This window comes from Elephas maximus, chromosome 3, assembly GCF_024166365.1.
Source record: "Elephas maximus indicus isolate mEleMax1 chromosome 3, mEleMax1 primary haplotype, whole genome shotgun sequence".
Lineage (NCBI taxonomy): Eukaryota > Metazoa > Chordata > Mammalia > Proboscidea > Elephantidae > Elephas > Elephas maximus.
The window spans coordinates 170,606,637-170,634,182 of record NC_064821.1 but is presented as its reverse complement, the minus strand read 5'-3'; the positions used below and the strand labels follow the sequence as shown (position 1 = coordinate 170,634,182).

Genomic DNA, 27,546 nt, shown 5'->3' with positions numbered 1-27,546 from the left:
TGGTGGTGTCACTCTAGGCAGCCTCTCAGCTCCATCAGGGTCTACGACCTAGAGCAGGGGGTGGGAGATCACATGGCTCTGTTGATAAATGATGGATCGCGGAGACAGCACTAGACTGGGAGCTGGATACTCTGGGCTCTCGGCTTTATCACCCACTTACACTGTAGCCTTGGACAAGTCCGTTCCCATTTTTGAGCCTCCATCTTCCCCTCTGTAAAATGAGCCAGATGATCTCTCAGGTCCCTGCTGCCCCTGATGTTCTATTACTGCACAGCTGAACCAGCTCACCTAAGTCCCAAGAGCAGTTTTACAACTGGATAGAAACAAGGGATGTGGGCTATTCTGGGGAGTCCTGGAGGGAGGCAGCCATGGGCCTGGTGGAAGGCTCTAGCTGGAAAAACCTCCATGTACATCCACCACTGGGGAGGGTCCTATGGACTATGTATGGCCCCACTTTAGAGATGCAGAAAGACTGGTGTTTCAGTAATCCCATTTGGAGAACAGTGAAGCAGAGCTTAGGGAGGAACTCAAAGTAGGAGTTTCATCATGCAGACTGATCCCTCCTCTTTCCACTCTGATCCTTGGGGAAGAGCTGAGCTTCTACATGCTGCAGGGTTGACTCTACCCAGGGCCCTGTTTGAAATGTGTCATATCCTGGGAGTGAGCCCCCTTTCCCAGGGGCCCTAGCTGATAAAGTCCCAGTGGGCTCTGTGCCCAAAATCTAATGGCCTCCAGCTGGCCAGGACCAGACCCTTCTCAGGCTCTAGGTGGCCAGCGGTAGGGCCAGCCAGGCCTGCTGGATGCGACCCAGAGCGCAGTGCATGAGGCTAACTCCCTCTGACAAGCCCAGGAGCTACACCCCAGCGCCTGGCCAAGTTGAGGCCCAGAGGCCTTCCCGTTGGCAGGGCAGCTGGTAGGATTGATCTCATAATTAAATCAGGGACAGGCCTGTCTGACGTTTGGGTTCCTACCCTGCTTGGGTGCTGGCCCTTGACTCCCAGGATAGACCAGCATTTGCCTCTGAGAAGGAAGATTTATGATTCTGTGGGGATGGGCCAGTGGGGATCTCCTGAGAGATGCTATCTTGATCCTGTCTGTGACTAAGAAAGGACACATTAGCAGTGCTCAGCTGTCCATGGTTAGGACTGCAGGAAGGTGAGGTGGTGAAATCCTTAGATAAACATGATAGATAGCTAAACTCTCAATCTGCTCCTTCCATGGGTTTCCTATCACAGTATATGGTAGCTCTGTTATACCAAGCGCTCAGGTCAAATATCTTGGAATCATCCAAGATGTCTTTCTTTTTCTCACATTGCACATTCAGTCCACTAGCAAATCCTGTTGACTGCACCTTCTGTCTATATCTAGAATCGAACTACTTACTTATGCAGATCAAACACCACAGCCTTCAGTATGGATTACACCTCAACATAAAGAAAACAAAAATCCTCACAACTGGACCAATGAGCAACATCATGATAAACAGAGAAAAGATTGAAGTTGTCAAGGATTTCATTTTACTTGGATCCACAATCAACAGCCATGGAAGCAGGAGTGAAGAAATCAAAAGACGCATTGCATTGGGTAAATCTGCTGCAAAGGAGCTCTTCAAAGTGTTGAAGAGCAAAGATGTCACCTTGAAGACTAAGGTGCGCCTGACCCAAGCCATGGTATTTTCAATCACATCATATGCATGTGAAAGGTGGACAATGATAAGGAAGACCAAAGAAGAGTTGATGCCTTTGAATTGTGGTGTTAGCGAAGAATATCGAATATACCATGGACTGCCAAAAGAACGACGAACAAACCTGTTTTGGAAGAAGTGCGGTCAGAATGCTCCTTAGAGGGAAGGATGGTGAGACTGCCTCTTACATACTTTGGACATGTTGTTAGGAGGGATCAGTCCCTGGAGAAGGACATCATACTTGGCAGAGTACAGGGTCAGTGGAAAAGAGGAAGACCCTCAACGAGGTAGATTGACACAGTGTCTGCAACAATTGAGGTCAAGCATAATAAGGATTGTAAGGATGGTGCAGGACCGGGCAGTGTTTTGTTCTGTTGTGCATAGGGTCGCTATGAGTCGGAACCAACTCGACGGTACCTAACAACAGCAACAACAACTACTTACTTCTCACCAACTCCTCTACTGCCACCTGGATCAAGCCACCATACTCTCTTGCTTGCATTATTGCAATAGCCTACTAACGTCTCCTGCTCCGCCTTTGCCCTCTGTGGTCTATTCTAAACACAGCAACTGGTGTGATCCAATAAAATATGTCCAATCAAGTCTCTCCTCTGCTGAAAAGCCTCCCTTGGCTTCCCACCTTCCAAAACCAAACCTGTTGCCTTCAATTCTGACTCATGGTGACCACATGTGTTTGCAGTCCTTTCCTTAGCTTACAAAGACCTCTGTGATCCACAGGTCCCTCCTCCAATTCCCAACCTTTCTGCCTTCGTTTTCTATTGCCTTCCCCTTGTTCCTTCTGCTCCAGCAACACTGGCCTCAAACATACATGCATTCTCCTGCCTCAAGGACTTTGCCCTTGCTGCTCCCTGTGCCTGGAGTCTTCTTCCCACATAAATCTGCATGGCTAACTCACTGACTTTGCGAAGGTCTCCACGTAAATGTCACCTTATCCAAGAGACCTTCCTTGTCTAGCCTACATAAAACAGCAGCTCTGCCATCGGTGCTCATCTCCTTATCCTGCTTTGTTTTTTTTGTTTGTTTGTTTGTTTGTTTTTTAATAAAAATACCAGTTGCCATGGAGCTGATTCTGACTCATGGAGTCCATGGGTGGTGCAAATGTTTAAAGTGCTCAGCTGATAACCAAAATGTTGGTGGTTCGAGTTCATCCAGAGGTGCCTTGGAAAGAAAGGCCAGGTGATCTTCTTCTGAAAAATCAGTCATTGAAAACCCTATGGAGCATAATTCTACTCCAACCACGTGGCGTCACCATGAGTTGGAGTCAATTTGATGGCAACTGGTAATAGTAATAACTTGTGGTTAAGCGCTCAATTGCTAACTGAAAGATCAGCGGGTTGAACCCACCAGCCATCCGATGGAGAAAGATGCGGCAGTCTACTTCCGTAAAGATTACAGCCTTGGAAACCCTGTGGGACAGTTCTAAGAGACACAATCGATTTGATGGTAATAGGGTTGGTTTTGGGTTCATATTTTCCCCTCCCTGATTAAGTTTTTCCTCTGCCTCGTCTCTCTGGAGGGAGAAGCAGCCCTACAATGTGAGATTTCTGACACAAGGACAGCATCTTATTCACCTCTGATTCTCAGAAACTAGCACAGTGCCAGGCCCTCACAGGAGCTCAGCAAATGTTCACTGAGTGAGCCAATGAAGGAACATGGAATAGGCCCCAATACTTGACAGTGTTTGTTAGGTACCGATTATCTGCCGGGCGCCCTGAAAGGTGTTTTATGTAGGGTCCTTACCTCCACAACTCTGAGGTAGATGGTATCACCCCGTTTTACAGATGAAGAAGCTGGGGTGCAGGGAATTTAATCACCCAAACCAAAGCTGGGATTCTAACGTGGACCCATAGGCTCGGAGATGGGGCTCTCTGCTTTATGTTGCACTTCCCCCCAAGAACAGAAGGTGCCATTTATTGAGCACTTACTGTATGCCAGGTCACTTCCAATCTGCACTCCATCGTCATGGCTGCCCTGTGAAAAACAGTTCATTCCTGACTTCCGCCCTGTTTTGTAAATGAGGAGACTGAGCCAGGCCAGTAGAGTAGTGAGGAAGGGTGGTAGTGAAAGCAATCCCTTCACTGACTTCCTGGACCCTGAAAATGCAAAGTGAAGGAGGGTGAGGAAGGGGTGCAGAGCTCCCAGGCTTTCCGCCTTTCTCCCTCTCAGGTGCTGAGACCCAGGGGAGGAAAGCTTTTTCAGGAACTTTTGATACAGCATTACTCATTCCCACCTTAGAGCCTCGTGAATCCCACTGACAAAAATACACAAGGAGGGTGATCCAGCCCCTTCGCACCTCCTAATCCCTAGACTTCTTGACTCTTCCTCAAGACTCCTGATTCCTGTATTTTCTTGGAGGCTCTCAGCCAGAGGTCAGAGGAGTCAGGGGAACAAAGTTGGAGTTCTCCATGATTTTTGCTGCAAAGTCATTACAAGACTCATCTGGGTGTTGACCTGTCTTGGGCTGGGCTCTCTAATCTTAACCACCACATGACCCCACCAGGATCCCTGTGGTGTCAACAAGACAGTAGACTTGGTTTCGATGACTTGGGTCTGAATCCTAGACGTGCTTCTCGTTTTCTGTGTGAGTCTGGCCATTACTTTGCTTCTCTGAACCTCAATTTCCTCATCGGAAAGTTGAGATAGTGACAGTGATCTCACAGAGTTGTTGCTAGGCTTAAATGAGATAACACACAGGCAAACTGCCCAGCACAATGCCTGCCACGTGGTTGGTGGTCCTTACATCCTAGTTGAATTTGAGTCATCATTTAGTCAGTATATTTACTAAGGACTTACTTTAGACAAGGCATCTCTCTCTTTTTTTTTTTTCTTGATTTGATAGCTTCAAGGTTCAAGAGCCTGAGGTTAGGCTAAGAACTGCAAGAGTAGGTCCTAGGACTTTGTGTTTGTCTAAGTGTGTGTGTGTATGTCTATCTCTACCTAGGTGATTCTATTCCCACGTCACCCTACGAGGGAGGAGGAGAGCTCCTCCACTCAGCCACAGCCGCCATCTGGAGCATATCGAGTGGGAAGGGGCACTAGTAGCAGGTGAGCAGGGGTAGGGTGGGGGTGCGTCAGTGTTGCTACATGGTCTGGCCCCAGCTGGAGCAAGGGTGCTGGGCATGCCAAGGCACAAATGGACAGGTGGTTGAATGTGTGGTAAGTGCTCTGTTCCATGCTGCCTTGGACACTTGGGTGTTTGAAAGCTGAAATGGGCTTTGGCTCCAGGAACAGGGTGGCACTGAGCTGGGGTCCCAGTCTTGTTTTTGTGATCACATTTGGCAGAGGACTACTCACTTAACACCCCTGGGGTAGGAGTTAGAGCAGTGGCACTCCAGCTAGGCTCCCAGCCTGGTTTAGCATTCTCCCCTCCAAGGGGAGTGAAACAGCTCTTCCCTGGGTTGGTGCCTTTCTCCATCCCACAGATCTCTGAGGCCACTTCCCAGGGCTCAGCAAGACAGGGCTTCAAGTCAAGATTGAGGCCATTCCCCTCCAAACCTACCCAGGCCGATGGCCTCTTCTCATTGTACCAAGGCACCTTGGCATAGATCAGGTTTTATTTGTCTTCTTGTAAGACTTGTCTATGTGTCCTGGGCTCCTGGGGGCCACAATTGTGACTATATGATGTAGCTATAGAGGATGGAAGGTGATGGTAGGACTAACACCCATCAAATGTAATACTTACTAAGAGTATGGACCTTGGTTTCACAAAGGCCTGGGTTCAACCGTCAGCTCTACCAGTTATTAGCTTCGTGACTTTAGGCTAGTTACATAATCTTTCCGAGACTCAGTATCCTAATCTGTAAAATATAGACAATAACACCCACCTCAGAGGGCTATTGTGAAAACCAAACAACATAATGCAAGTCAAGCACTTGGCAGAGCATCTGGCACAAAGTAAGCCCTTGATACATTCAGAGCAGATAGACAGGTAGATAGGTAGATTATATTATCTCTTTAATCTTCATGATGACCCTTGAGGTAGGTATTTTAATCTCAATTTCAGGCAGAAAAACAGAAGTTTGGATATGTTAAACCTCTTGTTAAGGTCACACTGATAACATACTATACAGTAGATTCAAGAATCCAACCCAGCTCTGACTTCAAAGGCAGCATTTCCTAAGTCACCCAAATCTCCCCAGCATTAGAATTTGGGAAGGCTCTAGAAACCCGTTAGATTTCTATTCCCTTGGGATACGAGCAGAGTTTGGCCTGGGGCTGCTGTGTAGTCGGGCAGTTTTCGGAGGGCAAGTTCTCTGGGACTGGTGGGAATGTGTGCCAAGGACAAGGCATTAGGAGATGTCTGTCTGGCACCTTGACCATGGACCATCTGGGTGAGTCAGATTGTTACCAATTGCCAATCTGACACAAAGGTCCTTGTCTTTTCCCGAGTAAGAATACACGTGAAAGACAAACTTTATCTTCAGCAAGCTTTATTTTGCTTGAGTCAAGGAAAAGGAGTCAGCGGGGATCTAAGCCTCTCCAAAAGACTGACTCGAAAAGTGAAGCAAGGCTAGGGCTTATATGGGTTCGGTGGGGACAATAGAGTAATGAATATTTAGTGGGCTTCTTTCAAGGGGCAGGTACTTCTCAGAATGGCGGTGCATGTTAATTAGGTTGCACGGGCATCTGGGATCCAAGATGGAACCTGCTGATATTCAAGTTGGAGTCCCTCTCAGGCAGCCCTTGGCATCACTTATTATGGGATATAGCGTAAGTGCACTGATCTTTGGCACTACATCACCATCTTCAGGGAAACCCTGGTGGTGTAGTGGTTAAGTGCTATGGCTGCTAAGCAAAAGGTCGGCAGTTCGAATCCACCAGGCGCTTCTTGGAAACTCTATGGGGCAGTTCTACTTTGTCGTATAGGGTCGCTATAAGTCGGAATCACCTCGATGGCACTGGGTCTGGGCACCATCTTCAGAGGGCTAAGGAAGGTTAAACAGTGGTCACACTTTGTTCTTCATTCAGGAGACTGTAAAGGGGGAAAAAGGGACTAGAAAAACACTAAGAAGGAGATAGTAATTCACGGGTCGTTTCAACCTTATCTCATATTGACAGGGTTTGGTTCCTGTTTACCCAGCTTCTAGATGGTAATCTTTTAAGGGCTCTTTTGTTCCCCTAGCATAGTTAACCCTCTCTGTCTCAAGACCCCTTGCATCTAAAGGTCAGCCTGTCTCTAGAAGTGGAGATCGGAGGTCTCCAGTAGGGCCAGAGAAAGATGCAGGAGTAAGGAAGTCTGAGGACGTGGTCATATCTCTGCTGTGCCAATTCCATGAATGTCTGGGCCACCATTGTGACTACACAATATACATACTCATTCATTCAATGAATATTTGCTATGCCTGGCACTGTGCAGGTTTTGGGGACTCAGAGACTAACAAGACACTTAAAGATGCCTGGTTTGGGCTGGGAGAAAGACTTGGCATCCCTTAGTCACTGAAACAATGAGTTGTTTTTTTTTTTTTCACATGGTTGTTGGTGGCTCCTCAACCATGTGGGTGATTTTCCTCTTAACTTCACTGCAAACCAGTAAGCATCCAGAATTTAGATGCAAAAGCCTTGATCTTTTCTTGATAAGTCAATGTGGAGTGTTGTTTACTGACCTGAGGGAGGGCGGTTGGTTGTAAGAGGGTGAGAGGATGGCCAGAGGGAAGTAAGGGGAGAGGCTAATCAGAGCTGAGAGTCAGATTCAGAAATGCCCAAATTGTTGGATCAGAGATTCTGACTTGCTTCATTTGCATACTACTTAAATAGTGCTAATTTCACATTGGACTGTGTGATCCTTCCCCCACTGCTGTGCTAAACCAGGCTGGAGAAACTTCAGGCCTCCTTTCTGAGGCCCAGGGGACAGGCTGATGCAAAGAGGAGTCCTGGGGCAGGAGTCAGGTCTAGCCTGGTGTCAGCCACTAACTTGCTGCAGATTAGTTTCTGGTTTCCTCTCTTGGCTAGAAGACCCACAAATGCAGGGTATTCTAAGCACCAAGTGCAAAAGTGTTTTCTAATAAGTAAATGGAAATGACCCGGGGCAAACCACTTTCTCTTTCTGGACATCAGGGGAGAAGATGAGGGGTCTACGTTTGACCAATAGTTTTAACTTTTGGGGTCATGGATAGCTATGGTCTGTCTTGGTAAAAAAAATGAATTTACCACAACATGTCGTATATTATTTCAGAAATTTTCTAGACCATCTGGAGTCAATCCTGTACCGCTTGGCTAAGAATAAGAACCCCTGGAGCAGAAAAGGTCAAAATCCTTCAAAGTTTCCATCTCAGATTTCTGGGTATCCTGCTCCACTTGAGCCTCAGGGGCATGGAGAGCAAAGAGATGCAAACTTGCCTCATTTGCATATTATTTAAATAGGACTAATTACACAGTCCTTTTTACACAGTCAGATATTTTTATTGGGCCCCCACTGTGTGGCAGACACGCATTTCATTTCCACAAGATGAGGTAGGCACCGTGGTTCCTTTATGTTTTTGTTCAGTGCCATCAAGTCAATTCCAACTCACAGCGACCTCATGTGACACAGTAGAACTGCCCTAGGGTTTTCTAGGCTATAATCTTTATAGGAGCAGATCGCCAGGTCTTTTCTCCCATGTAGCTGCTGGGTAAGTTCACACTGCCAACTTATAGGTTAGCAGTGGAGCACTTAACTACTGCTCCACCAGGGCTCCTTGGTTCCTTTTCAGAGGGGAGAAAACTGAGGTTTAAAGAGAGCGAAGTAGTGTGCCCAGGGTCACGGAGTTGGTGAGTGATGGAGCTGGGATTCGACTCACACTTTCGGCTCCTGAGCCTCTCTCTCTGGGGGCTAATTTTGTCTCTTAGTTGGGCCAATCCAGCTTTGCTCCTCCTGCCCTCCAGATCTTCCTTGTTTATGGGGCCCAGACTAGGTGGGCCCTCTGCCCCACTCCATCGTGCCTCTCTCTTGAGAGCTGCTGGCTGGGGCAAAGCCCCAGGGTTTTGGCACTTGTAGGGAGAGAACACAGGGCAGGTGCCCCCAGGCCAGGCAGGAAGTCTAATGGCATGGGTGGTCTACTCTTGAACCAGTAACTTCCCTTCCCCAAAATGGAGAGAGGAATGGGGGCCTTGATGTTGTATCTTCCATATCTTTACACCTTCACTTTTCCTCTGCTGTTTTTACCTGACAAGCTCTAAACAGAGACAAACAACACTCCCTCCAGCTTCCACCCCTCAGCTCCTTGGAGGCAGGAGTTCCATGTCTGCAGGAGAAATCAGCAGAAGGGACCAGACCCTGGGCACCTGATTCAGTTTCCCATTTCTTTGGGAGTAATGGGCTCAGCTTCATTATTCTGCTTGGGTACTTCCTGATACCCACACCATGCAGTTTTCCCAGGTGGTTCTTGTCTCCTTATCACCCTCTCCCTTGTCACCTCAGCACCTGCGGCCCAGAAACAGATCCTTCTGAAGGTGAGATCAGGTGGGGAGGCCAGCTGCTTTAGGTGGTCAGTGTTTCCTAGGGCCAACTGTGAAGGGATATAGCTTCCTGGCCCTGCTCACTTTCTACCTCTCCCTTCCTTCTCCCTGACCACCAACAAACACTGGACATTGTTAATTAGAGACTTGGGGGTGTCAGGGGTGGAATGTGCTTGCTGGTGGCTGAGGGCAAGGACTTCTCTGTTGTTATCTCCTATACCATGGCCTCTTTTGAGCCCTCTGAATGCTGGGGAGCCCAGGTAGGGAATGGACTAGCCTTCAGAGGAAATCAGACAGACGTGCCTCACAGTGTGTGTGTACGTGCGTGCATGTGTGCGTGCGTGCGTGTGAATATCAGAGTCTTTTCCAAGGAGGTGTCATTGCATGGCTGGAGAACCAGGTCCCTCCTCCTTGGGAGGCAAAGGGAGAAGTTCCCTCACACAGAGTTCAAAGCATGATCGATTCATATCCCTTAGCCCCAGCAGTAATGAGCAGAAGTGAGAGAGGGTTTGAGGACAGGGCCTGTAGAGGTGGGTGCCACTGATGTCAAGTCAATTCCAACTCATGGTGACCTCATGTGTTACAGAGTGGAACTGCACCAATAGGGTTTTCTTGGCTGTCTTTACAGAAGCAGTTTGCCAGACCTTTCTTCCATGGAGTTGCTGGGTGGGTTTGAACGGCTAACCTTTAGGTTAGCAGCCAATCAAAAACTGCTTGTACCCAAATGACTCCCAGGGGTCCGACTGCCTTCAGTCTTCAAACCTGGCCCCCTTCTCCACATGTCTCCCAGGTCCACTGAAGACACAGGAAGTGCTGATGCAACGGGGGAGGAGATTTCAAACACTCCCACCCACCCACCTTCCCATGGCCCCCTCTGCTTTTGTCTGCAGCAGGGAACACGGGCCTGCGACTGAGATAGTCCCTGCTGCCCTCTCCTGTCCTGCCCGGTTTCTGGCTGAGCCCTCCCAGCTGCAGAGTGAGGGTGAAGCAAGCACACTTAGGTGTTGTAGGGACAATAACCTCACTGTCAGGCAAGAAAGAAGGTGGAAACAATCAATGTCTGTCAAAAATTTTATTTTCTTTTTCCATTTCACACAGAATGATGTTAAAATAAATCCTCAATAATATATATTATATACTTATTTACTTGTGTCAATATTTACAAAAGACAGTGGAGTTCTATGAAGTCTATGTACACCCATGATCAGGTGGACAGGCAATGTTCATTGAGGCACATATGTACACATATATGTATAATCTATGTACAAATATCAGACCCTACTGACACAGGAACTCTCAGCTGCAGAAGTCCTGGGCAGGGCAGTGTTGGTGGGGCTGAAAGCTTCCAGAATATGCCAGCAAGAATGATAATACCTACACATCCTGTGCAATGCAGTTACAGCTGGTGTCTAAATTTTCATGAAGCAAACAAATAGTTAAATGACTCCCAACTCCTGTGAGTCTTCCCCACAAGGCCTGCTCCGCCTTCAGCTCCCATTGGTCCCCAGCCTCTTATCACCATGGAGACCCCAGTTCCCTTTCAGCATCATCCTTACGAAGCTCTACCAGGAGCCTTGGAGTTCCTTCTCCTATTGATCCCAGGGAGGCTTATTTATCTGTGTCTCTTCTTCGAGTTTTCAGCAATTATGAGAGACAGGACGCGGGAGGGTAGCTGCAACGTCATGCACGAGCGGCAGCGAAGCAAATCCTAGCTGGAGTCTGAGCTGCATGAGCCCAAGTGAGCGGCCATTCCCACATTATATATACATAGATGTATATAAAATCCCCAGAGGCAGTCTAGATAAGCACACACAGGTCTGGAAAGGAAACAGCACCCTCCACTCATGAGCTTTACAGCTCTGTCCCTGATGCAAACCAGAGAATCTTCCTTTATTGCTGGCACCATTAATCCCTACTGTTCCAAGATTACCCTTAGTGGAGAGAGGGATGCAGGGATGCAGAAATCCAGGAAAAGGCCAATTTGGCTGGAGCATTGTTTGCTCAGCAGGCTGGAGCTCAATCATGGGACTTTCCAGCTTCCTGGGGCCCTTCAAATGAAGGAAGCATCCAAGCACGACAACAAAAGGAAACTGGGTCGCTGGATCCCACGTGAAGGCAGAACTGGGGCAAGCACAGAGCATGTTCAAACCCTTAGGAGCTGACACTCACCCTCACCAAAGCCAGCCAGGCCTCTCTCTTTTTGCTTTTCTACCCCAGCCCTTAGCCTGGGGCTGGTTTGCTCCTTTCCAGCCCCACCTGGCAGGTCAAAGTCCTTGTCCTACATTCCATCACCTGAAAAGGCAGTAATGTCTGCAGCTGGCATGGAAACGGTTTGGTAGCAAAGTGAGTCCCTGAATATTCCTCTCCTCCCAGCTCCTTCTCTTGCTTTCTGTAGCAGCCCAGAGTATTTGTGCTCATACAAACAAGGCAGCCAGTGTCTTGGGAATCATTTTCAAGGAGAAGCAGGGCTTAGAGGCCTCTCAGGAGGATGGAAAGAGACACAAGACTGAGTCCTCTGGGTAGCTACCAAAGGTCCTAGCACACACTGGCATCTACACCGCCCCCATTTATCTGCATGCTGGAGCAGCTGTCCATATTATGACGTAAGAACACCTGCCCTATGCATCCATCGGTGGAATGATGCAGGGAGTTCTCAGCTGCAACTCATCTGGAACATATCCAGTTATTTTAGGAGTGCTGAGGAGCACAGGAAGTTACACCAGTTTCCACACTGAGGTTCATACCATTTATGAAGGGGCCATTCAGACAGGATGTCTCAACTGCCCCAGTTTACCAGCTGGTCATGCTAAGTCTGGGTTATAGGTTCTATTACCTGGTTATGGCCAGCTTGGCCAGACCAGAGGACTTCTAGGAGTGTGAGGAGATGACAGACATCCCAGCATCACCTCAATCGCCCCACATATCAGCAAGGACACCCCCCACCTCTGCCCAGGTAGAATGCACAGTCAAATGCAAAAGGTGAGGTTGAGAGAAATATTCTCGCCCATGGGCCTAACACACTGCCAGGCAAGATGGAGAATGAGGGCATGTTTCAGCTCATACTCAGGTGTTTATGGAGTGATATATACAGCTCACCCCCAAAGAAGCAGCTGAATTATAGCTGCACTAGTCCCCCATCCTCAACCTAGATTTGGTCATAATCACCAATAAGATGGGTTTGTTAGTTCCACTGATTGCCACAAGTCTCACCTTCCACGGGGCAGAGGTGTTCTTTAGTTCTTCATTAAGAATGTTACTTTCAGATCTCATGAAATTCAAACCCAGGGCACCACCAACGACATGGGGGAAGCTAAACAGACCAGTCCTTTGCAAAGTCTCAGAACTTTCCACTTCTCCAGGGCTACAAAGCTTGGAATAGCTTTTCTTATTCTTAGTGGTGAGGTTACCATTCACCAGGGCAGACAGGACAAAAGATAAAGCACCTGGCCCCTTTTTCAGACTCTCTCTTTATCCTTGAGTCAGGCAGCTACCTGGGAGGGCAAGGAAAGAGGTGATCCTGGGGCCCGTCCTTTTGTTATGAAAGAACTGCCTTCTAGAGAGGTCCCTAAGCAGAAGAAAAATAGCCAAACCGGAGAGACAGGAAGACTGTAAAGGAAGGTCATTTTAAAAATTCAAATAAATGCAGTTTATTCCTTAGATTGCCAACTTTATTTCACATTAGTGAAATTAAGAGGACTGACCAACGCATAATTGTGTAATTTTTGAAATGACGGTATACACATACTACATATGTATATATGTGTGAAAAAATATATATATATATAAAACCAAAAAAACCAACTCACAGCGACCCTAGAGGACAGGGTAGAACTGCCCCACAGGGTTTCCAAGGAGCTGCTGGTGGATTCGAACTGTCAACCTTTTGGTTAGCAGCCAAACTCTTAACCACTGACCCACCAGGGATATCCACATACATACACATAGATATATGTATATATGGAAAATCTCAAGAACTCAGGACCAAGTAACCAGAAACCTTGATTAACAAGAATTATGTTTTCTTACTCTAAGTAGAAAGAGGCAAACGACAGCAAGACAAGTTCCCAGCCAGGACGTGCCCAAGCAGCCAACTGCCACGCACCTCCAGCAGCTAGCATACATGCAGCCTATCTCTTTGGTCTTTCCACCTACACTTCCGTACAACAAACACTGAGGTTTAAAATGTTGACCCTGAGCAATGCAAGGTCTTCTGTCATCTTCAAACACTATAGATACTAAGGCAGGAAAGTTTATACTAACCTACTTAGGAAATTTTTTTTTTTTCAATAACAAAGGTTGAGCCAAAACATTTTTTCCCATTCTCACTCAACCAGAATAATAAATCAACCAGACGTTCCCTTCCCTGAGGATATCCTCTTCAGTTAACTGAGGTTTTGCTGTACACATGTGTATAGAGGAAGGTAGATTGAAAGGGAATGGAGTACGACCTTGGGGTTGCCAGCCTTCCCTGATTGTCCGGTCTGAATATTTAACCTCACCGCTTTTTCAGGCAAGGGGACTCTTCTGAGGCTCCTGGTTATACGTGCAAATATTTGTGCAGATGCACACTGCAGCACATGGTGGGGTCTTTATTTCACCACAGTCACGCCCTAACCACCCAAACTCCTACCCCAGTAGACCCCTACCTAAACCCACGATAACTCACTTCCCTCCGCAGCATTCATGGAATCCCTTTGGTTAAGCAAGTCAGCTTATTCTGAAGGAGAGTCGGAGGGCAATTCCCCAAATCTGCCCAGGCTACCGATCCCAGGTGCCAAACCTCCTGGCCACATTCCCTCAGCATCCATCTCCCTGGGGAGGGGAGGAGGGGCAGCAAATGGATCAAGTAATGGCTTTTAGTGCATGGAAGTGACCTGTAATGGCTCAGGATGCTTTATTCTTATCTATTGGTAAGCTCTTTCTTGGAGGCTTCCATTACACCCTGCCAGATTGACCGAAAGTCAACGAGGTGGGCTGGCGTGAGGTCACTCATACTCAAGGTTTCAGTGCCTGAAGGTTGAGAGGATGCTGTGTGAGAGAGCAGGTTGAAAGGAGGAAGTGGGAGGAGAGAGAGAAATAGAGGGACATGGAAACAGAGAGTCAGAGAGAGGTACACGCAGGGAAGAGACAGAGACAAAGACAAAGAAAACCCTCTCCTGGATCTTCCCTGCTCATACATTGCACATCTGCATATGTTTACATTCCAGAAGGAGGGTCAGAGCCTCAGAGGACAGAAGTCATGTTAACACATGGGGAAAAGAGGGAATTATAGACTGAGAACAAATGCCCCGAAGCCTAGGGCATTATCTGATAATCCAGGTACTATACTTTTCAGTCCTGAGAGCAAAATTTTGAAATAGCTATTGCTAAAGAAAACAGTCACTATTTATTTTATTGCACTTTTCCTCTTTAAAAATATTCAAACACAAACTATGAGAGACGGAGCTTGAGCTTTGGTGGGAAGGAAAACAGAAAGAAGGAAAAAGTGAACTAGATTAGTTTGAGGAAGAGACTCATCCCACCTTCTCAAGGACCCCCCACCTTCACCAGTCCCCATGTGCTGCTTGGGTGGGGGAACAGAGTGGGTCTCAATGAGGACCGAATTTGAAGACATAGATGATGATTACAATAGCCATTGAGACAGTTCCCAGCATCCGGCTCCTTGCTAGTTGGCTCAGGTGGCTAATGATGGATGGAGGAGGTAAGGTTAAGGTCATGAGTGCAAACCCTGCAACAGACACTTTGCAGAGCCTGGGGGAACCTCCATTGTGTAACCAAGGACCAGCCTAGAAATTACAGCCTACCATGGACCAACCTTCTCAGACCAGCCAACCGTTACCCAGATGCAGGTTGTTACGACAACAAGCCCCAGGAGAACTGGAGTAGGGCTCAGCACCATCATCCCCACTCCTGGGTAAACAACTCAAAGCACTGTGCTCCTCCTGGCTGCCATGGTGGCTGGGTAGTGGTGGCAGCCTCATATGTGATTTGCCAACTGCCCTGTATTTCCTCTGTGAGATGCCAGCCTTCATGTCTCTTCTCCACTACCGTGGGCAGTGCTGAACCTACAGCTTGAGAATGTTCAGAGGGTGCTGCCTTCTCCCAACATGGGTTTGCACTGATTTTCTATGAGGAAGTAAGTCAGCCAAAGATCTCACTGCAACGGAGTGACACATCCACAGAGACCAGATAGGACAAAAACCATTGCTGTCAGGTCAATTCAGACTCATGGCGACCCTATAGGACAGAGTAGAACTGCCCCATAGAGTTTCCACGGAGCAGCTGGTGGTTCAAACCACTGACCTTTTGGTTAGCAGCCCTAGCTCTTAACCATGGTACCACCAGAGCTCCCAGATAGGACAAGCTAGTCCTAAAGTCCTCCCCACCAGGGGCAGCAGCCCAAATACTCAGGCTAGGGGCTCAGGCTTTCAAAGCTTTCTTGGGAGCCCTTTCCAGGCCAGGCCAAAAGAGTCTGGAGGCTAAGAGGCTAACCTTATGGTGATATGCCTACACGATCCTCAGAAGCTCAGCTGAGTGGGGCAGATAGGAAGAAAGAGAGTGTGTCAAAACCACAGGAAGCTCCAGGAAGCCCAGAGCCTTCATTATGTCCTTAATTAGATTTGGGCTCCTACAAAATTCACTCTGAAACTTGACCAGCTCAGTTTCCCTCTCTTCCTGACAACCTCCCCCAGGTTTCCTGAGTCTCTTTCCTTCAGACTCCTAAAAATGGCAATGTTCTTAAAACTTTGAGCCCACCAGAGGCATCTGATGAAGCTAAAGGGGAAATTGGTATCTTGATTTGGAAAAACCTGAAAGTCTTAGGATACTGCGCCAAACACCCAAGGTTTGAACCCACATGTCCATTCCCTGCTGTTGTTGTTTCCTCTGTGGAGATCCAGAGATGTGACTATCATTAGGAGGGAAGGGTGAGACACACATGGGATGACCACATAAGTAGACTGTGAGGCCTGAGCCCAGAGCCTTCCCATCTAGATTGGACTTAACCTCCTAACTTCCAACTGAGGTGAAGCCTTTGCCCAATGCATTCGCTCTCAGCTAGTCCTGCTAGTGGGAAGAACCAGCTCCAGGGATAATTCCAAATGGTGGATAATCTTACAAAGTATTTAAACCTGGCTTTAGAATTTTTTTTTTTTTTTACTTTTAGAATATATGATAAAAATAAGACCCTTTTAAAAAATTGTTGTTTGCCTATTTAGCATTAGGTTTATGTCCTTAACCATGTCTCACTTAAACTGAGCAGGTGTGCATTCCCCCAAGGCACAGCAACCGAACGGGAGGCAGAGTATCCAGGTGGAGCCCCAGCAAAGTGGAGTCCATGCCTAGAACTGAACACTCAGAGAGAGGAATCAAGGGTTGACCCTATTGGGCTTATGCCTAAGAGCAAATGAAGTGCCCCAAACAAGTCAAGGTGGCTCATTTTAACAGACTAGTCTAAATACAATGAGAGGCTGGGTGGCCCAAGCGGTTTGCACTTGGTGCTAACCCAAAGGTTGGCAGTCTAAACCCACCTAGTGGCTCCACAGAAGACAGCCCTGGTGAACTGCTTTTGTAAAAAAAACTCCATGGCACAGTTAGACTCTGGAACACATGGGGTTGCCATGAGTTCGGGGCCAACTCAACAGCAGCCAACAACAACTGTCTGTCTATATACAGTCTTGACTTTGTGACCTGGTCCTCATCAAAGCCAATGGAGAAGGAGGGGGCAATAAGGCCCGTGGAAATAAAGAATGTCACGGGCATCTTCACTCTGGTTCTGGACCTAGGATCCTGCAGCTTCTTGGTTATCACTGCTTTTAAGAGAATAGGGTGAATCAGGAGAGCCCCAGGTGCTGGGAGTAGGGGAGCTGGGCTACTGGGTTGTTTATGTAGACTTGCTTGAAGGAAAGGGCATGACGAGGTCTATATTAGGCTGCCCGCTGTTCCAGGTCCTTGCACCCTCTGCACCTGGGTTTCGATGGGAGGAAGGTGAGTGGGTAGAAAACCCCATGAGGTTCCCTGTCTTAAGCAGACCTGTTTGATGTGGTGGCCCATCTTTCTGCTTTAAGCCTCAGGGATTACTTTTCAGGATTGAAATCTGGGGATGAGAGGGAGAGAAGAGACTAGAGGGAGAGACTCCATGAAGGATATTGAATTAAATTTGATCTTCTGTTTGTGCCTGCTAATTTATAGCTCTGGAGGCAAAGCAATGGCTGTGAGTACATGCATGCATTTCACATGTATTGTGTGTGTATGTTCTTGGGCAGAAAAACCTGGTGGCATAGTGGTTAAGAGCTACGGCTATTAACCAAAAAGGTCAGCAGTTCAAATCCACCAGGCGCTCCCTGGAGACTCTGTGGGGCAGTTCTACTCTGTCCTATAGGGTTGCTATGAGTCGGAATCAACGCAATGGCAATGGGTTTGGTTTTTTTTTTTTCGGTTCTTGGGCATGTGTGCCGTTGGTATTTTGTGTGCCTAACATGAGCAAATGCATTGTGTGCATACACTGAGTTTGTATTTTGTGTGCAGAAACAATGGCAGAGAATCCTTTATTTTGTACGCATACCCATTGCGTCCATGTAATTTTTATGTACTCTGCATCTGTGTTGCAGGTTGTGCACTTGCACACGGTGTGTGCAGGTCTTCTGTGCAGGTTCTGTATTAGTAAGTACATTCCATGTCTGTGCAGATTTTGCAATAAGTATTACCACGTATCTGCTGTGCGTGCCCTCTAGGTTATTTTCCATGTGTGTTGCATGTTTTGTATTTGTATATACGTGGCAACAATAAATGCATTTTTTAGTGGGAGTCCATGTGCATGTGTGTGTGTGTGTGAACAGCTTAGTCGCAGATGAAGGACACTCTGATAACATATCTACTCCCTGACCTAGGCCTCAGCTATGGGTTGCTTTACTTTCTGTTTTCCAAAGGTCTGTGTCCTTCCTGTCCCATGTCTTGGGAATTCAGCACCACCTCCCATGAAGGAGAGGAAGAGAAGCATAGAGGAAGAGAAGCACACTTGTGCTGGGCACAGAATGCCCTGCAGACACCTGGGGATGTGGGTGAGGTGATCTGGAACGAATGAGCACCCTGGGCCTAGTACCCTGAGCTGATGCCCACCCCCCAAGACAACTGTAGGCACTAAATAGCTAACAGTGAGGCCAGGGCTGGCGCCACCACTAGACAACCCGGCTACCACAACTCACTGAGTTCGGGGAATTTAAGCCACCTATGTTGAAAGGCAAAGGACAGTCGAGTGAGGCAAAAGCCCCCTTCATTTCAACCCCTTTCCAGGGCCCACCTGTCCTCTATCTTCAGGCTGCATGGTGCTCACTCGCTCGCTATCTGTTCCAGGGGTGGGGACGAATCCTTACTCATCCCTGGGTTCTTCTGAAGCAGCTCTGGTTGCCAGTATAATAGGAGAGAGATTGAGTCTGGCAATCAAAATGATGCCTTTGAATCATCCAGAGACCCCATCCCTTGGTTCTGGAACCTAAATCTTCCCACACAGAGGAAGCTCCACCTAAAGTCCAGACCAGTGGAATTTGGTCCCAGGGAGTCCCGCTCCTTCATGTCCTTGGTTTCAAAGCAGGGGATCCGTTCACGAAAGTGGCTGATGCAGAGTCTAATGACAATGAGAGCCAAACAGTGTGGGGAAAGAGAATGGAGATGATTGACATGGTGGAGTGTAGACAGGAGGCCTGGGGTGGATCTGGTCCAGGATGGCTGGAGCTGTGAGGGCCAGGGGGCCCTTGTGCACTAGGTGAGACAAGCTTCAGCCACAGGAAACTGAAGCTGCAGCACATGGAGGGCAGAAAGACAATTCTAACGTCTAAGAATCCATGGAGACTGGAGGCTCTGAGGCAATGGCAGCAAACCCAGGCCCAGTGGGGTGACCAATGAGACAAAATAATCCATTAGGCCTCTTAGACAACCAACCACCAAGCCGTGGATTTGCTCCTGAACCTGAACTCCAGAGAATAAATATATATATATATGTGGTGTCTGTGCGTATATATGTACAAATATATATACACGCATATGTACATATATATGTATATATATACTCTAGTGCACATAGTCAAACACATGCATAAGTTGCCCTGTGTCAAAAATATTGCATAAGCTTATGCAATGTTCAAATGCAATTATTTCTATAGCTAGCTAGGTAGAGGAACACGTGAAAGAGATACTTGGTATATATTTATATACACTGGATCCACAGATCCGCCTGTCCTCAGGACCAATGTCCTGGTCAGCTGTACAGTCATGCTCACGACTAGGTTAATTCCTAAGGTGCAATCACGTGAGGTGTTTAGATGCTGCTTTCTCGTTTTCCCTCTTCTAGCTTTGCAGAAGTCTGTGTTCCCATTTGGAAGAACAGGGATGGGGTAGGCCTGAGGGCCAGATGTTTCGGTTCCCCATCCCAAATAGTCAGTCTATATTTTTTCCCTGATTGAGAGTTTCCACCCTCCAATGAGGGGAAGAAAAATCTTAGTTCATTGCCATTACAAGGCTATTAACACTCTAAATATGAATACTGTGTAGGCTACTGAGAAAATAGGTTATCTCCTGCATTTTAAATATTGGGATTCATGCAACAAACACCCATGCAGCTTTATCGCATCACTGGTAAATTCCACTGCAGTGTCGTGCAGCTGGGGCCACAGCACTAGGAAAGCAGATGTCTGCAAACTCTAGTGTAATGAAGAAATCAGACATGTTGCCATGACCCCAAAGCCTGGCAAGAATGGTGAAGTCTGAAGCTGAGCGGTGCCTTGGTTTGTTAGCTTCTCCCTGACAAGGTCTAAGGGAGAAAACGTGAAGCTTGACAACTCACATTTGGTCATAAGAACTGTCCCTCCCCTGGGCTTCCCTCACATCGACACTGCAGGGAAAAAGCTGAATGCAGCATTTTCCGTTATGAAACACAAGCCTCCAGAGCATCTACTTGGCAAGTGCAATTCACAAATCCCAGCCTGTGACATAAAAAGTAATTCTAATACACAGGACTGTGTGTCCTTTTCAAAGCAAAAAAATGGGAATGACCTTTTGAACAATTGCTAGAGCTTTAAAGAAAAACCATAATCGCTATTCTCTGTGAAGAGGGGCTGGGCTCAAAATGGGGTGCTCGGGGGAGGTGAGGTGCATCTCCCAGGTGCTGTGTGCACTTAATTAGGAAAGAAAGGTGGCACTGATATGGTGGGTTGTGTCTTTGACATGAGGCAGCCTGAATGTGGCTTTCTGAAGCCTAACTCCATAGGTGACTCCAATCTTTGGAAACCCATTAAGCCGGTGATAAAGATTTCCATGAAAGCCAGGGATAGATACTCTGTGTCCTAAATCAAAAATCAAGTCACTTGCACGACTATTGCTTTCCATGCAGAACCAGATACACACTGCAGAGCACGCTGACTACAACGCAGGCTATTATGCAATATCTGCATTAGTTCCATTGAGTTGCAAGTATGCTAACAGGTTTCAATCAGACATCAGTTAACATTTTGGTAATATTCACATAGTTTGTGTTAGCCAAGGTGCAGTTGGCTGTTTTCAAGTTTTCCTCTCTAAAGTCCTCGTTACTGTTGTTTACCCCCTCCTGGATCTCCATGTAATCAGACTTACTAATGGTGGAGGCACTTCTACTTTTCTTTAGGTCAGGGGAGGATGGGATCTTTGGACAACTCGTCACTTGCAGGTACTGGGCCTGCTCCTCTCCCTCTGTCTCCCGGTGGTAGAAGTAGTTGAAATTGGACACTATGACGGGGACCGGTAAGGCAATGGTTAACACACCCGCAATTGCACACAGGGAACCCACGATCTTTCCCCCAATGGTCGTTGGAACCATGTCTCCATAGCCTACAGTTGTCATGGAGACGACTGCCCACCAGAAGGCATCCGGGATGCTGGGGAACTGGGACTCTCGCTCATCGGCCTCTGCGAAATAGACAGCACTAGAGAAAAGGATGACCCCGATGAAGAGGAAGAATATCAGGAGGCCCAACTCTCTCATGCTGGCTTTGAGGGTCTGACCTAGAATCTGGAGACCTTTGGAGTGTCTGGACAACTTGAAAATCCTAAAGACTCTTACCAAGCGGATGACCCGGAGGATAGCCAACGACATGGCCTGCTGGCCCTGCTGGGCATCCTCTGGCTTCTCAGCCAGCTCCGTCCCCAGGGTGATGAAGTAGGGGATGATGGCCACAATGTCAATGATGTTCATGATGTTGGTGAAGAAGCCAGCTTTGCTGGGACAGGCAAAGAACCTCACCAAGAACTCAAAGGAGAACCAGATGATGCAGAGGGTCTCTACAATGAAGAAAGGGTCGGTGAAGGAAGTGGACTGCTGGTACCCAATGGTGCTGTTGGAATAGGTGTGGAAGGTCATGCCACTGCCATGCATGTCTTCATTTTCATCTCGGAATATGGGTAAGGTCTCAAGACAAAAGCTGACGATGGAGATCAGGATCACCATGACAGATACAATAGCTATAATCCTGGCAGGCCCTGAGCTCTCTGGATATTCAAAGAGAAGCCACACCTGTCTCTGAAACTCATTTTCAGGCAGAGGACGCTCTTCCTCCTTGATGTAGCCTTCATCTTCCCGAAACATCTCCATCGCTTCTTCTCCCAGCTCATAAAACCGAATTTCTTCAGAGAATATGTCTAAGGGCACATTCACAGGTCGCCTCAACCGGCCCCCAGACTGGTAGTAGTATAAAATGGCATCAAAGCTGGGGCGGTTCCGATCAAAAAAGTACTCATTTCGGAGGGGGTCAAAGTACCTCATCCGCTTCTTTGGGTCCCCTAAGAGGGTCTCTGGAAACTGGGCTAAGGTCTTGAGCTGCGTCTCAAACCGCAGCCCTGAGATGTTGATCACCACCCTCTCACAGCACTCGTGGTCTGCCTCTGGGTCATAGGTGTCCTGTGGGTGCCCAGGGAGGGCAGCAGCCTCGTCCGTCGGGTCTCCAGTGGCCACTGTCATAATTGGGGCTGAGAGAAGCGCCTCACGCTACACCTTCCAGCTGCCTGGTGGCAAGGAGCTCAGGGTGCTGCTAACGGCCCCAGGAAACACAGTAGCATTGGCCTGGGCTTCTGCTGGAGAGCCCTGAGGGCTCTCTGAGAGCCGTACAGACAGCCTCGCTTGGCTGAAAGACAGAGGCAGTGAAGGACATGAGACCACTCAGTATTGGCAGCCCGACCTGGTTTGCTGCTTTGTACCTACCATCTCTCAGCCAAGAGTTCAGAAACATTACCACTACCATCACCACAATTTACTTTCACCTTGTAAACTGGCTGGAGATCAGAGGGGAGCAGGTGGCAATCTCTCGAGGAAGGCCTAGAATGCCCTGCCCTGGGGAAAGTGGCTGGCCCAGGCCCTCTCTGCGCCATGCAGGCATCATGAAGCATAACCTCATACTAGAAGGCTGGAAGGATGGCCTCTCCCAGGCACTGAAATAATGTCTTGCGAATAACTGCACCCTGGGAGGTTTTCTTAGTGCGGGTTCTTGGGTCTGGGTCTCTCTCATTGCCCCCACCCCAGTGACTCCACACATGGCTGTTATTTAACAGCAGACTGATTTACCTGGCAAGGCAGGACTCCGAAGCTGTCTTTCTTGCAGAGCGGAGCAGATGCCGTGGGAATCCTAGATACACACTCCGGCAGCCCAACTCCTCATCACGTCTTTTCACCAGAGCTAGAAATAATGGTGAGTCATCCTGGGCAGGAGGGCAGGCTCCAGGTCCTGGAGGTGAGCTCCAGAGCCGGGCTGGGCTGGAGGAGCAGCAGGGTGTCTGGTCAGGGGCACGCAGAACTCCCACAGCCCAGCTTGGGTCTGGAGCCTCTGGAAGAAAAAAGGCAAGATGCAAAGCTCAGCAAAAACGGAAGTCCTCCTGGCTGTCCTCAGGAGGTTTGATGTTGCCTGGAACAAACAGTGCAAGATAGAACCTAGGCTTTGGGGCACCTGGTGCCAAGATGCAGGAGTGCTCTGGCAACTTCTCTCACTGGAGGTGACAGGCTCCCATGTCCACCTTCCATTCTGGTGCCACACCTGAGAACTATCCCTCAGCCTCCCAGCCTTCTCAGGGCAGGCTTCCCATCAGCCTGAGGCTACTTCTCCCAGGGAAAAAGCCTGCAGAGGTGATTGGGCCTGTCTCCTCCAGGGGCCTCCCTGGGGCTGAGCCAGATCCCTCAACTCAACTGCCATCAGGAAGGGACTCTGGACAATGAACATTCCCCTGCCCCCGCCCCATTCCAGGACAGTGTCTCTCAAGGGGAGGACTAACTGTAGCCACACTATAAGCTCTGACCTCTGCTGGGTCCTGGGAGAAGCAGTAATTCCCACCCCCCACCTCCTTCAGAGCCCAACTAGGGACACCCACACACAGCAAGGTCGTCTCTGTACACAGCTGAATGGCTGGGCCCCTGGACTTACGCTCCCCTGAGAATTCCTGGGCAGCAGGCCTCCCTCTGATCGGGGTGGCATTTGAGCTGGGCAGGCGCTCGACCACCAATTTCTCCTCAAGACAAAATCCCTCACATCTCCGCGGCAGGGAGCGCAGAACAAACGCTCAGCCTGCTTGGCTGCAAGGCGGGTTGGCAGCATCGAGAGGGGGAGCCTGGAGGAAGCCGGCTTCCGGGCTGGCCCCCTGCCGGCCCAATCCGGCTGGCCCCAGGGCGGGGAGGGGTCTGGGCCCTCTCTTCATCGCCCGCAGCTCGGGGCGGGATTCCGCCGGGCGCGCTCTCCGCTCCGTTCTGCGCCGCCAGACTGGACCCTCCACTGGCAGCGGTGGCTTGCGCCCCCTTAACTCCCTCCTACCCGGTCGACTCCAGCTGCGGGCCCGAGCGCAGCCCCCCTCTTTTGCCCCCAGGATCAAGCTCCATCTCCACCCGGAAACCCTGGAGCCTGAACTCTGGGGTGTGGGGTGGGTTGCCCTGCGCCGGCTGCCCCAGATCTCTGCTTCCTCTCCTCCTAAGCATGGGGGTTCCGTGGCAGCCTACGGCCCCCGGGAAGAGGAAAAGCTAGCTTTTCTCTGCCGCAAAACCCTTCAGACTCAGTGCCAGAGAGGCGAATGCAACTCGGCCGTCCCAAGTGATTCTGGTCCTACCAACCGGCGCTATTTACCAGACATGGTTATGCTGGCAGCTGCACTTCCCATCACCCGCCAGCTCCTCTATGCGCCCTCCTCCCCGCGCCACGCACACCCCAGAGGGTCTCCGAGCCCATTTCGTGCACTTGTCTTCCGCAGAGTCAAAGCCCCCTCGGCGTGGGATCCGCGGGCCAGGCAGCCGTGGTGGGCACGGGCTCCTCTGGCCGGGCTCGAACCCTCCGCCCTGCAGGCTGCGCCGCCGGCTGCCGGGTAGCCCCTCTCGACGGGCGCCGCAGCGGGCAGGGGGAGGCAGCACGCGCATCGGAACGCCCCGACCCCGATTTACCCTTGCGGATGGGCACCCGGAGCCTCCATATTCGTGGTTTAGGGCAAGCGCCGGCGGAACGGCGGTTACGCGCGGCCAGCCGGGAGCAGGCTCTGCAGTCCCGCGGGCGGCGCGTACTGAGTGCCCGGCCGCCGCCCGCAGCCGCACCGCGCCGCACCGCGCCACGCAGCGCCGCACCTGGCCCGCCCGCGAATTCGAATTAAAGGGGCCGGCGGGTGCCAGAGCCCGCGAGGCGCGCCGCCGGCAGCCGAGCCGGCCACCTAGTTGGGCCACTGGGCCTTGGCCCCGCCCCACGAGGAAAAAAGAGGAAAGCACCCCATTATTTGCCAGAGCCCAAGTTACTAACCAGAACTCGCGAGGGAGGTGGGGCTCAGTTGGGTGCTGCCGAGCCTGGGGACGGGGGCTCGGAAAGATGAGGGGGCAGAAGTTGAGGAGCGCTTCCAAAGCTTCTGCCAACATAATGAAGTAGGCAAAGACAAAACAATCAATAGCTATCCCAGGCCCGAGGAGGGACCCAGCCTCGCGAGAGATGTGCAGCTATTATTTGGAGGCTGCCAGGCAGGCTCTGTAGACCCTCCCGGCTCTCTCGCTGGCGCGCCCCTTCCTCGGGCTCCAATCCCATCCCCTTACCCAGCGGAAGCTTTGGCTTCTCCAGGGAATGCAGCAGGTGCGGGGCCGCAGCGTGGCAGAAACTCGCTGCTGCGTTCGCCTCGGGGCAGGAGCCGCTGGAGCAAGCAAAACTGCAGAGCCGGCCCTCTTGGCTCCCTCCTCCCAGGGGCCCGGGCAAGGAAGGCTGGGCTGCAGCTGCCCCAGGTCAGGGCTAAACCAACAAAACAAAACAAAACAAACCCAAAAAAGCCCCAGTGTCATTGAGTCGATTCCGCCTCATAGCGACCCTATAGGACAGAGTAGAACTACCCCATACAGTTGCCAAGGAGCGTCTGGTGGATTCGAAGTGCCAACCCTTTGGTTAGCAGCGGTAGCACTTAACCACTATGCCACCAGGGTCAGGGCTAGTTCTCACAAAATGGGCCTCCTCACAGGCCTTGGGAGGGGAAAACGGTTAAGCATTCGACTACTATCAGAAAGGTTGGCAGTTCGAACCCAGCCAGAGGCACCTCGGAAGAAAGTCCTGGCGATCTGTTTCCAAAAGGTCACAGCCTTGAAAACCCCATGGACCAGTTCTGCTCTGCACATGGGGTGGCTAGCTATGGGTCAGAATCAACTCCATAGTGACTAACAACCACACAGACCTTGCAGACCAGCTGGCCCTCAAGGCTCTGAAGTTGGGAGTGCAGCTCAGGGCACCTTGGGTTGGGTGGAGGAGAATGAGACCGTGGCTCTTGTAAGAATGTGTGCGGAAGCTTAGCCAGCTCTCTGCTCAGATGGGGGATCCGAGAGGGTCCAACTGTGCTCTTGGGAGCCACATGACAGCCTCCAACCCCTGCCAGCTCTGTTCTCCAGGTCTCTGTCTGAATTACCCAGACAGGGCATTCCACACAGTGGTTCCTTCAGCTTAGATTCTGCAGCAGACACGGTGCTCTGGTTTCTGGTATGGGAAGGCTCTTGCTGGGCCCTCCTGCTCAGAGAGCCCGCACTGAAACCCTGAGGTCCCAGCTCTGTGGGATTCTGGCATTTCAGAGGGGTGGTATACGAAATATAGTTCAAGACTGGGGGTCTACCCAGAGCTACAGGGGGTGGTCTGAGAGGGCAGTGGACTCAGTAAGCTCTGGGGATGACCATAAGACAATGCTGGTTTGGTTTAGGCCATTTGCAGCTGGAGCCAGACCGGGACTGAAACCTCTGCCTGTTACCAGGCCAGTTAATTCGCTCCTCAGTGTCTTCATCTGCAAAGTTGAGTCTACCTCACAGGGTTGTTGTGAAGATCAAATACATTGTTACATGTCAAATGTTTGGCACCAACAGACACTCAGTACATGGTGGCCTCTCCATTCTGTTTCCTTATGAAACTCCCCTCATAACTTGAGGCCCCCAGCTTAGCTTTCTGCTGTTTCTCTTTGTGCCAACTGCCAGTCCTTGTTATTCCATCCTGTTTGCTGCCTAGCTTGACCCACCTCACTTCCTCTGAGACCTGAGCCATTCCCATGCCCTTCTGCTCCACACTCCTTCTGGAAGCTTCCCCTGACCAACACCACAGGGATTTGTACCTCCTACTTGCCACACTGGGTCCTCAGGTCAATTAAAATTCCTACAGTCATCCATTTGATTGTGTCCATATTTTCTTTGCCCTCTTTAAAAAAAAAAAAAAGATGTGGACAGAGAAAAACTCTCAAGGGAGAATTAATGATCATCTAATTGGTGACATGCACTTTCCATGTGGCAGACACTGTGCTAAGCACCCCTAACCCAGTACAACATTTAGTCCTCACAACTCTCCTTGGTAGTTCTTACATTAGAGCTGTTTCATCAGAGAGGAAACTGAGGCAGACACAGGTGAAGTAACCTACCCAAGGTTGTGGCAACTCTGGGCCATGAATCAGGTCTTTGTGCCTCTAGGACCTCCACCCTAGCCCACATACCAGGCTGCTTGGGTGGAATGAGCAGCCCTTGAGTTTCATTTCCCTCTATGGGTTCTTCCTTTGACCCCTGTTCCTATCTCCTGACTTGGCCTCACAGGGATGTATCATCCCCCCACCCCACCCCCCAAAAAAAACACTAATTTAACTCAAAAAAAGGGAAAATATAAAAAGAAAGAAACAGAAAAACAGTTGTTCCCAGAAAATAAAGTTTGGCTCCTAGTCCTCAAAAGTGTCTTTGTAGGTACCGTGGCTTGGCAGTGCTGGGTAAGAAAAGAGAACGCATCCAATCTCGTTCCCGGCTCTGACACTTGCTGGTGAATTTGAGCAAGTTATTTAACCTCTCTGAGCCTCAGAGTCATAGTTATCTAGTGGTGCTATAAAAGACATACCACAAGTGAGTGAATTTAACAAGCAGAAAATGATTTTCTCACAGC

At 49.5% G+C, this 27,546-nt stretch overlaps 2 protein-coding genes across 7 annotated transcripts in view; one reads left to right on the top strand and one right to left on the bottom strand.

Annotated features, from left to right (window-relative positions):
• KCNA2 (potassium voltage-gated channel subfamily A member 2) overlaps positions 1–25,278 on the bottom strand; it is a 73,294-nt gene extending 48,016 nt beyond the window's left edge. Inside the window, exons 1-4 of one of the 6 annotated variants that reach the window (XR_007516753.1) lie at positions 23,572–24,205; positions 22,722–22,980; positions 21,228–22,284; positions 3,631–3,798 (exon numbers count right to left, since the gene is read on the bottom strand). Coding sequence is in view for 5 of the 6 variants with exons in the window: in XM_049880087.1 (XP_049736044.1) it covers positions 20,622–22,121 (1,500 nt within the window). In the remaining variant the exon portion in view is untranslated. Of the gene's footprint in view, positions 1–3,630; positions 3,799–10,203; positions 22,285–22,721; positions 22,981–23,571; positions 24,206–24,572; positions 24,684–24,749; positions 24,818–24,918; positions 24,941–25,202 lie in introns of those variants that run through there. The other 5 variants (XM_049880087.1, XM_049880088.1, XM_049880089.1 and 2 more) reach the window with 5 other exon arrangements.
• Positions 1–27,546, top strand: part of RBM15 (RNA binding motif protein 15) — a 1,133,685-nt gene that overhangs the window by 328,368 nt on the left and 777,771 nt on the right. The window lies entirely within an intron of this gene.